This window comes from Moschus berezovskii, chromosome 13 (genome assembly GCF_049115385.1).
Source record: "Moschus berezovskii isolate FMDL1 chromosome 13, NW_MosBer_1.0, whole genome shotgun sequence".
Lineage (NCBI taxonomy): Eukaryota > Metazoa > Chordata > Mammalia > Artiodactyla > Moschidae > Moschus > Moschus berezovskii.
Genome location: NC_142472.1, coordinates 58,629,893 through 58,646,284, shown reverse-complemented (window position 1 = coordinate 58,646,284; position 16,392 = coordinate 58,629,893). Strand labels below are relative to the sequence as shown.

The following is a 16,392-nucleotide window of genomic DNA, read 5'->3' as shown; positions in this document are numbered from 1 at the left end:
GGCCTTTTCAGATATTTGAAAAGCTGTCTCCACATAAAGCAATTTGTTTTATTTTTTGACATGAGGAAGGCAGAGACAACCAGGGGTGAGTCCTCTATAGAGGCAGGTTTCTAATCAACATAAAATATAAAATCAAGTGGGCTACTTGAGAGAAGCTGGATTCCTCTTGCTAGAAATAGTCGAGCAGAAGCCAGAGGATCCCAGGACAACTGCAAGGAGTTGGTCCAGTGAAGAAATCTGACCTAAGATTCCTCTGTTGCCTTTTTACTCTAATTACCAAATAATAGTGCATTTACAGAGGCATGGATATAATATCTGTTCAACCATTATATTTAAAGCATTAGCCACTCAGTTGTGTCTGACTCTTTATGACTCCATGGACTATAGCCCACCAGGCTCCTCTGTCCATGGGATTCTCCAGGCAAGAATACTGAAGCAGGTCGCCATTCCCTCCTCCAGGGGATCTTCCCAATCCAGGGCTCGAACCCGGGTCTCTGCATTTCAGCCAGATTCTTTACCATCTGAGCCACCAGGGAAGGCTTAATGTATAAAATTGGTTTCAGTTTATCTTGACTATTTTATCAAACTATAAATGATACTGGTTCATGGCTGATGTTCTGATATCCATACTGCAAACAATAATGTTATTAATAAAAAAATATCTATTTAGACTAGGGCCATGCAAGTTGACTAAACATTTATCTTAAGTCAATATACCAAATTTTATCAGTCATAAATTTTAGTAAATTTCCTTTAAACATCAAGGAAAGGTACCTGGTAATAGGTTTTATGTAAAATAGGTCATTTCAAAACTGATTTGAAAATCTAGTCAAATGCTGCTGGAGAATCCCAGGGACGGGGGAGCCTGGTGGGCTTCAGTCTATGGGGTCACACAGAGTCGGACACGACTGAAGTGACTTAGCAGCAGCAGCAGCAGCAGCTGCTGAAATAACTGCAAAGACTGTCCCACTGAATGCTGGGGGTTACGAATAAAGTTAAGTGAGGCAACAATTTCTAATGCATTTGTCTAATTCCTTTTATCTAAACAGCTCAAGAGGATCACTTCTCAAGTTTTGCTTTTATTGACTATAAAGATTCATTCCTCACCTCTGTAGAGTTCTTTACATTTTTCAGAACAGTTGACATACCTGATTTTGTTTTAATTCTCACAACGTATCTGAGAGGTGGACAGTGTGGGGGAGATCACTGCTTGTCCTTAATGACCTGTTCCCAATTGATTTGCTGAGCACACAGCTCTGCAGCTGCAAGTACGCCTTGCACCATGTGACTGAATTCTGTCAATGGGAGGTGAGTTCAAGAGATGGTGTAGCCTTCAGGTGAAGCTCCCACAAGGTCACATACTCCTCCTTCCCTATCCCCGGACTGTATGAAAATGGAGATATTTTCTGCCTTGGAAATGCACAAAGGTCACATTCCTGTCTGGGTAGAAATTGTTTCCCTTGTTCTCCCTTGCTTTTTAAAATTCCTTCCCAGATACTGGGTGAGAAAGCAGATTGCAGATACTCAATTTACAAAAAAGAAAAGAAGGACATAGTGAAATAAGTAGAGATTATTTTACATCTATGCTTATTCATTCATTAAAACTGGTGTCAGTATTTCCTCTGCTCCAAGGACTGAGATAAGTGCTAAAAATTTAAAAATAAATATGATATACAGTCTGTGGCCTCAAAGAGCCACAAATGAGTAAATGATTCTCTGCCTCTTGTTACTGCAAAAGGGGAGTACTTGAGTCAAGTCTTTGAAGGATAAATAAGAGTTTATCCCAAGATAGAAGAGCTATAGTGATACTTTAGCTTATCTCTGTACCCAGAATATATCAAGATAGAGCATATAAAAGGTAAATTAAACTTATCTATTTAAATATATTATGCTTATCTGTTTAAATATATGCTTATTTTTAAGCACATAAATACATAATTGTATAAATAAAGCAATTATATATTTAAATTATGCTTATCTGTTTAAATATAGATCACTGACATGATGGACATGAGTTTGGGCAAGCTCCGGGAGCTGATGATGGACAGGGAAGCCTGGTGTGCTGCAGTCCGTGGTGTTGTAAAGAGCTGGACACAACTGAGCAACTGAGATTACAAGTATCACTGTGTAGTTTCCTTAGATGTGGATCTTGAAGGATTCAGAACCCATATGCATTTTTACTTACCCTCTCTTTATTTCTTGTCCACCCAAAAATTTCCTTTATGCCTTAAAAGATAACATTCCTTTTAAACATCCAGAAAAGGTATTTGGTAATGCGTTTTATGTGAAGTAGGTGATTTCAAAACTGATTTGAAAATCTAGTCAAATGCTGCTGAAATAATTACAAAGAAACATACTTTTTGTACAAATTAATTTTAAAATTCTGGATTGGAACATCATATTGTTTGAAAAATTAAGGTAACTCAGAAGACTTCGTGTGCAAACCTCATGACTGACCACTGCATTCAGGGAACACGGCTGTGCATTCAGTCATTCTGCGCTTGAGAAACGCACGTTGACATTATGTGAATGCTTAGTATTCCCTCTTCAACTCATAAGAATTGACATTGTTAAACACTGCTTTGATTTTGAAATTATTTTATTAGTTTTTTTCCTATTCTTAAATTTTTCCTTGGACTTGACTGTGACCTTCAAAAAACATTGTGTTCAATCAGATATTCAAAGAAGAGTGAGTCAAGCTCTTCAGGAGATATTTTAACCATTTCTGATTAAATACACTATTGAATTCAGTAGTCTATAAAATACATTAACATTCAACTCAGTTGATTATTCCAGCAATGTACCAAAAAATTTTAATGAGCGGGAAATTGGTAAAGTGCTTCACAAAAGTACATAGCCTTATAATTCGAACATGTATCTAATAGATAAATTGCCTCCACTATTACTTGGGGAAGGACAGCTCAACCTGATAACAAAGCCACTTCCAATACATGCTCCTAAAACCAGCCAGGAGAATTCCCCCATCTCCCATTCCAAAAACTTTGTCATAATGTTTCATAGTGATTATACACAGTTTTCAGTTGTTTGGAAACTTTTACAATGGAGTCATACATGTAAGGACGAACCTTAAATTTTTACTGAAAATGTCAGATTCTGTATAGTTACTGATCTTACTCTCTGATTAGCATTTAATACTCTCTGTCTCATAAGAAAGTGGCTAGAAAATTGATGAAGAGAACAGATCCTAGGAACATGAGTTTATAAGGGCAAAGTCAGGCTGTTAAATAGCCAGAAGTCACTTACTTAGCACTTACCATGGGCAAGATGGCATTTTAGGATAGATGAAGTTAATGTGTTTTCCTCACTTAAGGAATTACCCAGCTAGTGAAGCAAATGATTAAATGAAAGAAAAAGTGTGGTAGGGGGCATCAGAGTGAAGCACTGTGGGTTCCACAGATGGCATTTGAGTGTAGGGCCAAAGGGAGCATGTGAGCTAGTTCTTAAAGAAAAAATGTGATTTTAATAAACAGAGGACTTTATCCTGTTCATACATAACAATATCCTTGGGAATATCCACCACGGCAAACTGCAAGGAGCAAGGGCAGAGGCAAGGACATCAGTCATTAGGCTGTTCCAGTGATCCAGGCAGAATGTGATGGGGGCTTGGACCTGGAGTTTTAGATAAAGAGAGAAGTGGCTGAATTCTGTATACATTTTGAAGGTAAGTAGAGCTATAGGATTGGTTGATGAACTGAACATCAGATTTAGGAGAAAGGAAGAAGTTAAGCTTTGGTGTCCAACAAACTGAAAGAGCAAAATTACTATGATGGAGATGGGGAAGACAGGAATTTGCTTTTGGATGTTAAATGTGACATGTCTATTTGACATCAAAGAGGATAAGCTCTACACTCTATCTGAGTGTGGAGCTCAGGGCAGAAGTTCTGAGTGGAGTCTCAAAATTTGGAGTCATCAAGATATAGAGTCTTCAAAGAACTCATTTGGAGTGAATCTAGAGCAGAGCCCCAGGAGAGAGGCCCCGGCACTCCAACATTTAGAGACATGATAGGGAGGAATAAGCAAAGGGAACTGGGAAGAAGTTGCCAGTGAGCTGAGAGGAGAAGGGAGAGACAGTGGGGTACTGGAAGCCAAGCTAAGAAAGTGTGTCAACCAAGAGAAGTGCGGTTGGACAGATACTGTAGACAGATCAGCTGACAGGAGCACTGATGCTCAGTGCAAGTCAAGTCTGCTCTATATGTAATGTGCAAAGTAATGTCTCCAAGCCCCAACTCCTTAAGTGAAAGAAGTTGTCTTTTGGGACTTCCTTGTGGTCCAGAGGCTAAGACTCTGTGCTTCCAATGCAGGGGGCCCGGGTTCAACCTCTGGTTGGGGACCTAGATCCCACAAGCCACAACTAAGAGTCCACGTGCCACAACTAAGACCCAATGCAGCCAAATAAATAAATATCCCCCCTGCCCCCCAAAAAGTTGTCTTCTTGTCACAGGTTCCCTGAACAGACATTTGCAAGACTCCTTGGGCGTCCCATGTGTATTTCCAACTTGGTCCTGTTCTCCCCAGAATCCCATGGGCAGAACAAAAACTCCCAGGCTCCGTTGGAGCTGGACTCCAACTACCAGCCTTAACACTAGTTCTTCAGGGGCCGTTAAGACCCTTCTTTCTAGAGCTGAGAAGGCACAGCAGTCCCTCTTCAAGCCAGAGAGAAGAAGTTACGTCTTCTTTCCAGGTTATATTTGGATGAGCAAAGCAGTCTGGATTCCACGGGCTCTGTAGGGCAATCTTTCAGTCAGTTCTGGCTCTGTCACTGTCTATCATACATACACACACAGAGGCTATTTTTATCAAGGGGAACCTCAGTACCAAAACCCCACAAAAAACAGGAAGACCTCCATTCTAAGCAAAGCTTCCCCATCCCATCATTCATCCTGTAGTTTGTCCTGTCTGCCTCTGTCCTCCAAGCCATCAGACAATGATTCTTAAGTATCTGGTGCTGGGGGGTGGGGGGGATGTCAAATTTCCAGTCTCCCTAAGGCATCTCCTTAGTCTACATGTACATTAGTGGAAACACAGAATAGGGGAGGGGAGGGGTGCTGGCCAGATTGATCCTTCACCAGCATCCGATCCCCAAATGTAAATAAATGTGCTAAGGGCTCAGTAGCCCCTACCAGGAATACCTAAAATCTGGCTGAAAAGTTCTATTAATATCACCAAAATGTTCCCTATCCAAAATCTGGTTTATGATTTATAAAATATGATTTATCTTTTTAAGTAAGATCAAAACTTCCATATTCCCCTCCCCATAACACAAACACCAAGAAAGAATACTAACATCAGAATGAAAATATAGGAAATAAGTAAAACTATCATATTTGATCATAACAACTTACTTCTTCATAAGACACAAGAATGACTACACTCCGAACCAAAGATATGTGAAAGCAAAATTAATTTTTTACAGCAACTGTAATTATGTTTGCAGCATCAGCAAAAGCAACTGTCCACTTGTTACTAATTTCTTATGAACACAAAGTCCACTGGGAAGGATGGTTAGTGTTTGGCAAGTTTTTATGTAAGGAGACAAAAATATAACTGGGAAGTTAATCGAAAGGCAAAAAGTGGGCACAAGAGTCAAAAGCATGTTGACTATTTAATATACCAGAGTACCAGAAAGCTCATGCAGTCCCAGTTCCTTATCTTATGTATGAAATGAATGGGTAAGTGGTTATAATAACAATTGATGAGTTTTATATTCATACAGAGTTTATTACATGCATTCTAAAAACAGAACTCATATGATTTAAATCTACAATAGTAATTTTGCAGGAATGGTCTATTTGGTCCTTCAGTTGGTCCACAGATCTCTTGTTTATGGTATGAACTGAAATTTGCTTATATTTTCTTCAAGAGAGGGACCAGCTTTTTCCATAGTTTTCTATCACCAATCATGAACAGGTGCTGTTTGGGTCTTCTGATTCCTAAAAAGAACTGATAGACTGAACAAGTTTATTACCACTGCTCTAAAGCATCTTACTGAAAAATATATATATATATCAATATGGAATCACTAAAATCACAAGTTTTTGGTCAAACAAACTCAACATTCTTTTATGACCTGTGGTAGCAAGCAGGTTTATTTGGAGCTGACACACAATCTAATTAGCCCTTATTACAACACTATCAGCAGCTCTGAGTGGTAAGTCAACTCAATGACCCAGGAACTGTTCTGCCTCAATTTCCTACTGCTTCGATTAAAAGTGTGTAGAAGCAAGTCTTCATCTTGACTTTGTTCAAAATATGTGGCTTAATTCTAAATTTAAAAATAGGTCTTCCAGTAGATGCATAAGTCACCAAAATACTGTGCCAAATGCTACACATTTAAACCCATTTATTAAAATGTTTGCACATATACATATAAAATATTCTCTCACGATACAAAACTGTATGAAGTGTACAAACAACTGACATTATAAAGGAAGCCTCAAATTGATGAACCTAATTTGAACATTAAGTAAAGGAGAAAAGGGGGAAAGAATTCTTTGAAAGACAACTTCATCATGGCACATTAATTCCTCCTCTGTCAAAATGTATTAAGCCTTTTGCAGAAGGGTGTTAAAATCAATTTTGTCAGGCTAATAATCTCATCCCTGAGGAATCCCAATTGGAGACAGAATCGCGGACATACAGGTGTTATAGGACACAATCTATACTGCCCTTTAGGAGTTTCTGTATCTTAGGTAGCTTTGTTTAAGACTGTACAAGGGGTCTTCACACTCCTGCTGATTAAGTAAGGTTGGCGGATGTAATTCTCAATCCTGCCACTGAAAGAACCTCCAAAGACAGGTGAAACTCTGCTCTGCAGGAGATGCGATTTTAACATCTTCGAGTTTGCTGCAGTGTGAACTTGTGCCACAAGCAAGACAGATCCTATTGGATTAAAACTGAACTCCTGATATCTTCACACACTCTAGCAGAGAGCAATGCTGTCTGTGTGGCTTCCGGGCAAACTTCTTTCCTCGTGCTCTGGCGGCTGCTCCTAGTCCTATTTCACCTCTAGGAATCCTCTACCCTCAAGAGAAAGGCGCTCCCATTTCTTTTTGACGATGGCCTCAAAAAAGGCAGTCCCCTGGCGCGCCCACTGCGGGGTTTCCCTCCCATTCCAGACTCCACGATTTCCTGGGAAGCCCAAGAAGCTCAGAGCCCCCCACCCTCCCTGGGCGTGAACCCCAGGAAACCGCACAGGTGTGCTCCAATGGAGCCTCCTCTGACTGGCATCCCTTAGTCAGACACCCCTCTTGCCCCTGGCGTCTCCAGGGGCCCTCTCCCCGGCCTGGCCCTCCGCCTGGCTCCCTCGCACTCACCAATAGGAGGTTGTGAGCCACCAGGTACCCGAGTCGCGGGCTGCCCCGGACGCCGGGGGCAAGTTGCCCGGTGGCGTAGCCGTGCCAGGCCACCACGTAGGGGTTGTCGATGGTGATCCAGTACTTGACCTGGCCGCCGAAGTGGCGGAAGCAGAGCTCGGCGTAATCCCTGAAGTGGTCGGCCAGGGCGCGGTTGGCCCAGCCGCCGTAGGCATCCTGCAGGCGCTGGGGCAGGTCCCAGTGGTACAGGGTGACCACGGGCTGCACGCCCAGCTCCCGCAGCCGCTCCAGCAGACGCCGGTAGTAGCGCAGCCCCTCCCGGTTGGGGGCGCTGGCGGTGCCATTGGGGAGCACCCGCGCCCACGAGATGGAGAAGCGGTAATGGGTGACCCCGAGCTCGCGCAGCCCCTCCGTGTCTCGGAAGACATTGTTGTAGCCGTCGCTGGCCACGTCTCCGGTGGCGGGCGGGGGCGGCGACGGGGCGCCCGACGGCCAACCGGCCGCCGAGGGGTCGCCTGGAGGCGCCGGGGGGCGGTGGGTGAACGTGTCCCAGATGGAGGCGCCCTTGCCGTGCTGCTGCCAGCCGCCCTCCGTCTGGTAGGCGGCGCTGCCCACGGCCCAGAGGAAGCCGTCGGGGAAGGTGTCGTGGAGTAGCCCCGCGGCCTCTGGGGTCGGAGGGCGCGCGAAGCGGGCCCAGGTCTGCGCGCCGTCGCCGGGCTCGGCGCGCAGGGGACGGCCGCCCAGGGCCAGCAGCAGCAGCCACAGCGGCGGCGGCGGCAGCGGCAACGCCCGCAGGCGGCGCGGCGGGGCGCGGGCGGGCATGCTGCGCGGGAGCCGGGCGCACGGGCGCCGCGCAGCGCCCCTTTATGCCCGCGCCCCGCCGCGCCGCCCACCCCCGCTTCCCCCGCGGGCCCCGCTGGCAATGATTACCTGTGGCCCCGCGCCTCCCCCCGCCTCCCTGAATGAGGGCGAGGGCGGGGGACAGGGGCGCAAAGGGCGAGCGGGAGCCCGCGCAGGGGGCGCGATCGTGGGCCCGGCGCAGCTGGCGCGGCTCTCGGACGTCGGAGAAAACGCACCTGTGCCTCTCTGCGCCCGGGGGCAGCCAGGGATGTTTCCGCCGCGGGACTTTCCCTGCGAGCTCGCCTTCTACACCCCATCAGCGCGCCTCCTGGAAGAAGCCGCCGAGCCCCGGAAGGGAGGCGGCCACCCCAACTTTCCCGAGTTCGGCGCGGGATCTGTGGGAGCGGGGTGCGCCCACAGGAAAAGCACCTGCTTTTCTCTTCTCTCCCTACTCGGAGGCCGAGAAGAGCGACTGAAGAGACTGGATTCGATTAGGAACTGGCCGAAGTTGTATTGGGAGGGCAGGGTGGGGAGAGCTAGGTTGGGACTTGAAATGCTGGGAGAGAAGGACTCGAGGTGGACTTTCCATTGCGGTCTCTAAGGAAGATGCTCGCGTGAAGAGCCGCTCCACGCGCGCAGCCCGAGTGGCGCTTCCCGCAGGCCCCAGTCTAGGACGCCTTCGAGGAAGACAAGGGAGACGCATGGGCTCCCTTGAACTTGGCTTGCTTCTCCCTCTTACGGTTATCTTTTAACCATTTCAAACCAGTACTTGTTCTTTAATTGGATCGTGCAGAATGACTTGGTGAATATCTAACGACAGTTGTTGGTTATTCTTCCAGAAGAAAGAGAGACGCCAAGGTTTGGACTTTGAGTAGTTCTCATTCACCTCTGTTGTCCTTTTGCATCTGTTTTTTGAATAGTCACATGTTTTAGCTCTCAGCTCTGGCTTGGCAAGTAATTTATCTGAACAAACCGTGCACGCAGCTGCAGCTGGAGTGGGCGGACTCTGGATCCCTGATCAGTGAAGAGAAAAGGGAGGAGGGGTTTAGCCCAAGCACCGTCTAGGACAAAATAGAATCATGACGCCTTTCCGGTCACCAAAGAGCCCTTTTGACAGACTGTGGAGGCACTGTGAGTGTGCGTAGACCTGATCTGTGACTAACTGGGAACTAGACGCTCTGGGCTCCACCTCCTTTGCAATCTTAGGCGGGACAGTCTCTCCAAGCCTTAGGATTCTTATTTATAAAATGGAGATGGTCATGTCTGTCCTGCCACCTTAGACACTTATGACGCTCAAATGAAAAAAATGTGCACGCAGAGCAGGTGTTCCTCCATCATGGCACACCTGCTCCTATGATCAATGACTAAGATCTTCTTAGAGGTACATATATTCTTACCTAGTTATCACCCCTGCACTGCTGTTTCATACAGACTTAAAATCAATAAAGTTTTAAATTTTGCAGATGAAGGTGCTTCTATTAATTTCCTTAAAATGTGAGCACAACAAATTTATTCCAGTGTTTTATTAAATATTCCCAACTCTAGCCAGCATATATTATCGTGATTTAGTAAGATTAAGCCATCAGGTCAGAACAAGACATTACTATTCTGTTACATGTGGCATCTACATTTTTCAATTAATGTGAAATAACAAACAATGACACTCCAGCAATTAAATATATATATATGTATATATATATATATATATATATATATATACCATGGAAGCATACAGTCATACTCTCTTCCAGATAAATTAAAAAAGCTTGTATGTCTGCACCCAGGCTCACATTTCCCTTCTAAAACTGATGATTAGAGTGTCTGCTTCTTGTAGCTTGTTAAGTTTCAATTAGAAATGCTTCATGGGTCTCATGGAAAATAGCTTAGGCTAAGTGTTCACTTATTGATGTATGGTCTGTTTACTCAGGGCAGATTGTATTTATTGCTACTTTCATTTAACCAACAGTGAAAGAAAGAGAGATTTAAAGAGATGGATTTTTAAAGCAGTGATTAAAAAATAGAACCAAGGTGACTAATAAATGCTTCACATTTGAAGTTCTCTCTCTGAGAGGTACATAAAGCCTGTGTAGCTCCAGTTGAACATCATAGCTTTCAGTATTTGCAAGGATGTTCCCAGGTGATAGTTAATTCAACCCAATGATAAAGATTGCATGATAATTAAACTTTATTTCCAGAACTTGCTGTTTATCAAGGTTCTGTTCATGGTTATTAAATTCCGGATTCCTGGAGTGTAAATAATTGCTGCTGCTGCTTTGCATTTGTTCAGTTTTATTTTGATTCTTTCACATCTAAAATGTGGGTTTCATTCAATGCTTTGTTCTCCCACAAACAAGAGATTAAGTGCTTGCTGTGCTTTGAATATGAAGGTAAAGTTATTGATGCATTGAAGGAAAGGAGATTTTTTTTTTTTGAGGTACAGAGGACAGATTGGAGGAGATTTTTCAATTGACTTACTGACTTTTGTCATGATGATGATTTTCAACAGCCTGAAGGGAGTCGTCAAGGTGACCAACATCCTTCATCCCATCCCTTCTCCCAGCTGCTCCTGGGACCAGCAGAGCCCTTGCCTGCGAAGGGAGCAGAAAGGGGTTCACTGACTCACATGGACCTAAACAAAACATCAACCCGACGATGGGGGGCTCCCAGCTCACCAGTCACAGACATTAGCTTCTCTGAGGAAATACTGAGATCATCAAAACAATCTTTCTCAGCAACTACCATGGGCAAAGCAACCGCAAGGAGTTCAAGCCTTCAAAACAGGTGACAACCCCGGTCCTCAGAAACGGTAGTGATGGGGACTTCCCTAGCAGTCCAGTGGTTAAGACTTCACCTTCCAATGCAAAGGATGCAGGTTCGATCCCTGGTCAGGGAGCTAAGATCTCACATGCCTCACAGACAAAAATTCAAAATATAAAACAGAAGCAGTATTGTGACAAATTCAATAGAGGCTTTATAAATGGTCCACATCAAAAAAATCTTAAAAAGAACAGTAGTGATTGGAAGAAACAGGACAAAGAAAGTTGGTAATAATGTTCAGTTTATTACATTGAGTGTTAACAAATGACACCTATGACGGGTATTTGAAGAATTCAGAAGGAGAAATTATTCACTTTTGAGTTGGTTGGAAAAGTTTCACAGATAAGACACGGTACTATCTGGGGTTACATAGTAAAACTTACAAAAAGTCTGGGAGGTAAGGATATGGGGAAGCAAAATATAGGAGAAAGAAAGTGTCCTCAGTGTATTCATGGTTAAAAAAAATAGTCTATTTGTCAGTGCAAGGAAATAGTGGGCTGAAAATGTAGGTATGGATAAAGAGTCTTTAATAGGTTTTATTATTATATCATCAGAGCTTCTTTTACTCATTAAATAAATATTTGTTTTGTTCTGAGCACTATCCTAGGCACTGGGAATGCAGCAGTTAATAGTTAACAAAATAGACCAACAACCCTTGTCTTTTTGTCATACCACACTTTACTCTGTTCCAGCCACATACACCTCCTGCTTGTCCTTGGAACTAGCCAAACTGGCTCCCAACCTCAAGGCAATTTCTCTCTGGAATGTGTTTCAGAACCACCTGCTTCTCCTCAGTCAGGTCTTAGAACAAGAGTCACATTCTGAGAGCAGCCTTCTTTAACTCTCTGTCCAGAGTAGTTACCCCCAGTCACTCTCAATTACATTGTCCTGTTTTATTTTTCTCATCGAGCTTAGGACTAACCCAGATTATCTTGTTGGTTTACGTTTTCCCTTTATCTTCAATTAGAATGTAAGCCCAGTGAGAAAAGGCATGGGGCTTTTTCTTTGCAGTACCTGGAACACCTAGAATAATGTCTATCCATTATAGTTGCTACACTCATATTTATGGAATGAATGAATGAAACCATTACTAAGAGAGGGCTGAAGCACATGCTGAGAATTCTGGAGTCACATCCTGGCTTACAAAAGAGGCTTGATTAGTAATGTCTACTAATCAAGATTGATTAGTAATATTTGTCTTAGCACAGGCAGGAGAAGTGGTCATAGCAACGGCCATATTTGACATCCTGCATCTATGTGTATTTCAAGGGGCAATAGCCCAGGCCCACTCCACTAAAACTGCAGATAAGTCCGATGCTACAACAGGAAAAAGAACACAAAACAATGTCACTGTGGAACAGTTTAACTGCCAACATCCTCACTTCCCCTGGCACACCTCTGACAAGCTCCAAAAGATTGGAAAGGCACTGAGACTAGGGCTCTGAGCTTCTCTGACCTGGTAAGGTAAGTTCTTCATTTCACAGAGGTTTTCAGAGACACTCAGTATCAGATGCACCTTCCTAAAGAACCAGGAATGCAACAAGGCTCTGTTCCCACCTGCTTTATCCTTGTTCTGCTTATGTGTCATTGAAACAAAGCTAAAGTTGATTTACAATCCAGTAGATTAAATCTGTAAGGGCTTTTGTGGTCAGTCAACTCAGGAGCCACAGAAAGGTTTTGCAGTGGAGCTACAAGGGCAAACAGCAAGATGCCTCAATTTATTTTAAGAAAGGGGACAATATTAGTCAATTGATTTGTCAGTAAATTGAGGGGGAGATACTGGAACCTGAAAGATCACTTTAAAAGCAACTATAGTAAAGTACATAATGAGTTAAGGAAGGCTTCTGCCTAGCATGGTAAAAAAAATTAAAAAAGAGAGAGAGAGATGAGAGACAATACAAAAAAAGAAAACTGATTGCATGTGACAGGTAGGTGAGAGGGGAAACTAAATGATGATTTAAATGTTTTGAGATGAGCTGAAAATAAAAATGACACCACCATTGATGTTCCTGAGTACATCAGGAGGTATAATTAATTTCTGATGAAAAATGACTTCAGTCTAAATATGTTAAATTTGAAGTGTCAGTCAAATTTGTAAGCCAGGTATTAAGCAAATAATTGGAGTTATCACTCTGAAGCTCAGAAGGTAGTTACAGATTGGAGATTAGGATCAGAAATTTTGATCCCAGGATAGTGGATGAGGACATTCAAAAATCAAAATTATGATTTCCCTGATGGTCCAGTGGCTAAGACTTCCCAATACAGGGAGAACTAAGATCCCACATGCCTCCTGGCCAAGAAAACCAAAACATAAAACAAAAGCAATATTGTAACAGATTCAATAAAGACTTTTAAAAAATGGCCCACATCAAAAAATATATATATTGAAAAAAAATCCAAGGACAACTAAAAGCCAAGGGCTAGCCTTATCTCCATTTGTAGGGAGTGGATAGGGTGTCATTAAAAGAAAAAAAAAAAACCCACAAGGTGGGCCAGAAGCCTACGGTAATGTGTTTTTCAAGCTAAGGAGGTAAGCATTTCAAAAAGGAAAGATGATCAAACGATGAGAAAAGACAACTGACCTAGAAATTAGATCATTTGGACATTTTGGAGACAGATGTTTTAGATTGTAACAGGGCTTAAGCCAGATTACAGTGTAAGACATTAAGTGAGAGTCTGTGTGAGATGAAAAAATAAAGGCCACAAGCACATAATCTTCTGACAAGTTGGCCAGGAGAGCGAATGAGAAACGATGGTCACTTAAAGGGTTCCAGAGTTCAGAGAAAATATTTTCAAGATGAGAAACCCTGCACACCTTTGTACACAGAAGAGGAAAGGTGAAGGAGAAGGAGAATTGGAAGTTTTGGGAAAAAGATGAAGTAAGCGCACAGTCACAGCTGTGCTCTAAGGCAGCTGACTGTGGGCTTTTAAGGTCCCAAAATATTAAACATGGAGACATTAAGAAAAGCAGAAAAACAAGATGGTGCAGCTTGAATGCTGGAATGATGGGGAAGGAGCAAAAGACGAGGAGTGGTGGACAAAAAATCACGAAAAATAAGGCAACAAAAGGGAGCTCTGTGAAGTCTCCTTTTTTTTTTTGCAACAAATATGCATATTTAAAAATGTTATTGAAGTATATTTGATTTACAATGTTAATTTCTGCTGTACAGCACAGTGACTCAGTTATACATATATATATACTCTTCTTCATAATTCTTTTTCATTATGGTTTATCACAGGATATTGAATATAGTTCCCTGTGCTATACAGGAGGATCTTGTCGTAAAGTCAAGACAACAGTAAACGTGTTCCCAGGAAGCTGCAGCTCTGCTGAGCTCTCTGGGGCTCAAGGAGACCTTGGAGACACTATTTTGGGCTCTCTGTGCTTCTGACGTATCTACGCTTTCAACTCTTCTGAGTGCAGCAGGGAGTCCAAAGGCTCAGATCCTCCTCTTATCCTCCTAAGTAACACCACTGCCTCTCTAGCCTGCAACTGTGTTGCTACACCAGCTAAACACGTGCCTGACACCAGGTTCATGTCTAGCAGCAAAAAGCATGACCGTTAGGGACTTAGGGCATTGCACTGCTGGAGTGAAAATGTTTCTACTTCCTTTTATTCCTCAACTCCCCCCACCCCAATACAACAAGGAGAGATAGAGACATCTCAGTAAAATTGAGAGAGGTTGGTGTACATGAAGGAAATGAAGATGAAGGGCTGGCGAGTGAGTTAACTGAGGGAGAGGTGCATGAGAAGCAAGACGGTGTACCTACCATCGCTCCAGAAAAGATCAGGAGCGGAGATACTGTGCAAGGAGAGGGGCAGCTGGAGGGCCGAAAATGGAGCCATTAGATCCCAGCTTTCCATCCTAAGCACAGACTGGCTCTACTCATCTGCTGGCTCCACAGGAAGCTTATTCTCTCTGGAGAAATGGATCCAAAGAGGCTACTGCCTTGGGAACAGCATGCATGGAGAAGAATGTGGGTGAAGCAGGGAACTAAAAATTAGAACTAAGTAAGTCAAATTCTGTATAGCCAGCAGTGGGACCCCCAATGCTCTCCCAGGCTAGTTCCAGGACTCCATCAGGGTACCTGGCATTAACACTCCATCTGTTACAAGCTCTGCCTATGCACATAAAGATTCCAGACAGCTTCTTAGTGATTTATTCTTTTATATATATATAAGACGTATACATACATAAATATATTTATATTAAAATATATTATATTATAGTATATATTATATAATTATATAATATTATATATTATTATATAATATATAAATGTATTTATATAAATGTAAGTGTTTATAAATATATAAATATATTTATATATAAATCATATTTTAAATTAAATATAAAATATATTTAATATATTAATATAAAATACACATTAAAATATATATTTACTCTTCCTTTTTTATTGGAGGATAATTGCTGTACAATGTTGTATTGGTTTCTGCCATACATCAATGCAAATCAGCCATAATTATACGTATATCCCCTCCCTCTGGAGCCTCCCTCCCAGCCCCATTCCCATTCCACCCTTCTAGGTCATTACAGCGGAGAAGGCAATGGCAAGCCACTCCAGTACTCTTGCCTAGAAAATCCCATGGATGGAGGAGCCTGATAGGCTGCAGTCCGTGGAGTCGCTAAGGGTCGGACACGACTGAGCGACTTCACTTTCACTTATCACTTTGACACATTGGAGAAGGAAATGGCAACCCACTCCAGTGTTCTTGCCTGGAGAATCCCAGGGACGGGGGACCCTGGTGGGCTTCTGTCTATGGGGTCACACAGAGTCAGACATGACTGAAGTGACGCAGCAGCAGCAGCAGCAGCAGCAGGTCATAACAGAGCTCCAGGCTGGGCTCCCTGTGTTATCTGTTTTACACATGATAGTGTATATATGTCAATGCTACTTTCTTAATTTGTCCTACCCTCCCCTTTCCCTGTTGTGTCCACTAGTCCATTCTCTTGTCTGCATCTCCATCTCTTTTCTGTAAATAGGTTTATCATTATTGTTTTTCTAGATTCCATATATATGCATTAATATACAATATTTGTTTTTCTTTTTCTGACTTACTTCATTCTGAATAACAGGCTCTAGGTTCATCCACCTCACTATAGCTAACTCAAATTTATTCCTTTCTATGGCTGAGTAATATTCCATAGTATATACACACCACAACTTCTTTATCCATTCATCTGTTGATGGACATCTAGGTTGCTTCCATGTCCTACGTGTAGTGATTCACTCTAGGAATGCAGCCAAGAAGCACCAGATTGGTGAAGGGGACCTCCTCATGGAAGAGTCCAAAAGCCATTATTAATCATTTCAATCAAGAGAAAACATTGCATCTATGATACAAGAAAAAGATAAGGATAAATATTGGAACAATTCA

General features: G+C 42.8%; 1 protein-coding gene across 1 annotated transcript in view; it reads right to left on the bottom strand.

Moving 5' to 3' along the window:
* The window catches only part of KL (klotho), a 38,494-nt gene extending 30,304 nt beyond the window's left edge, over positions 1-8,190 (bottom strand). The window contains exon 1 of the mRNA XM_055426274.2: positions 7,335-8,190. Within this exon, the coding sequence (XP_055282249.1) occupies positions 7,335-8,156 (822 nt within the window). The 5' untranslated portion in view covers positions 8,157-8,190. The remainder of the gene's footprint in view (positions 1-7,334) is intronic.
* Positions 8,191-16,392: the final 8,202 nt, after the last annotated feature.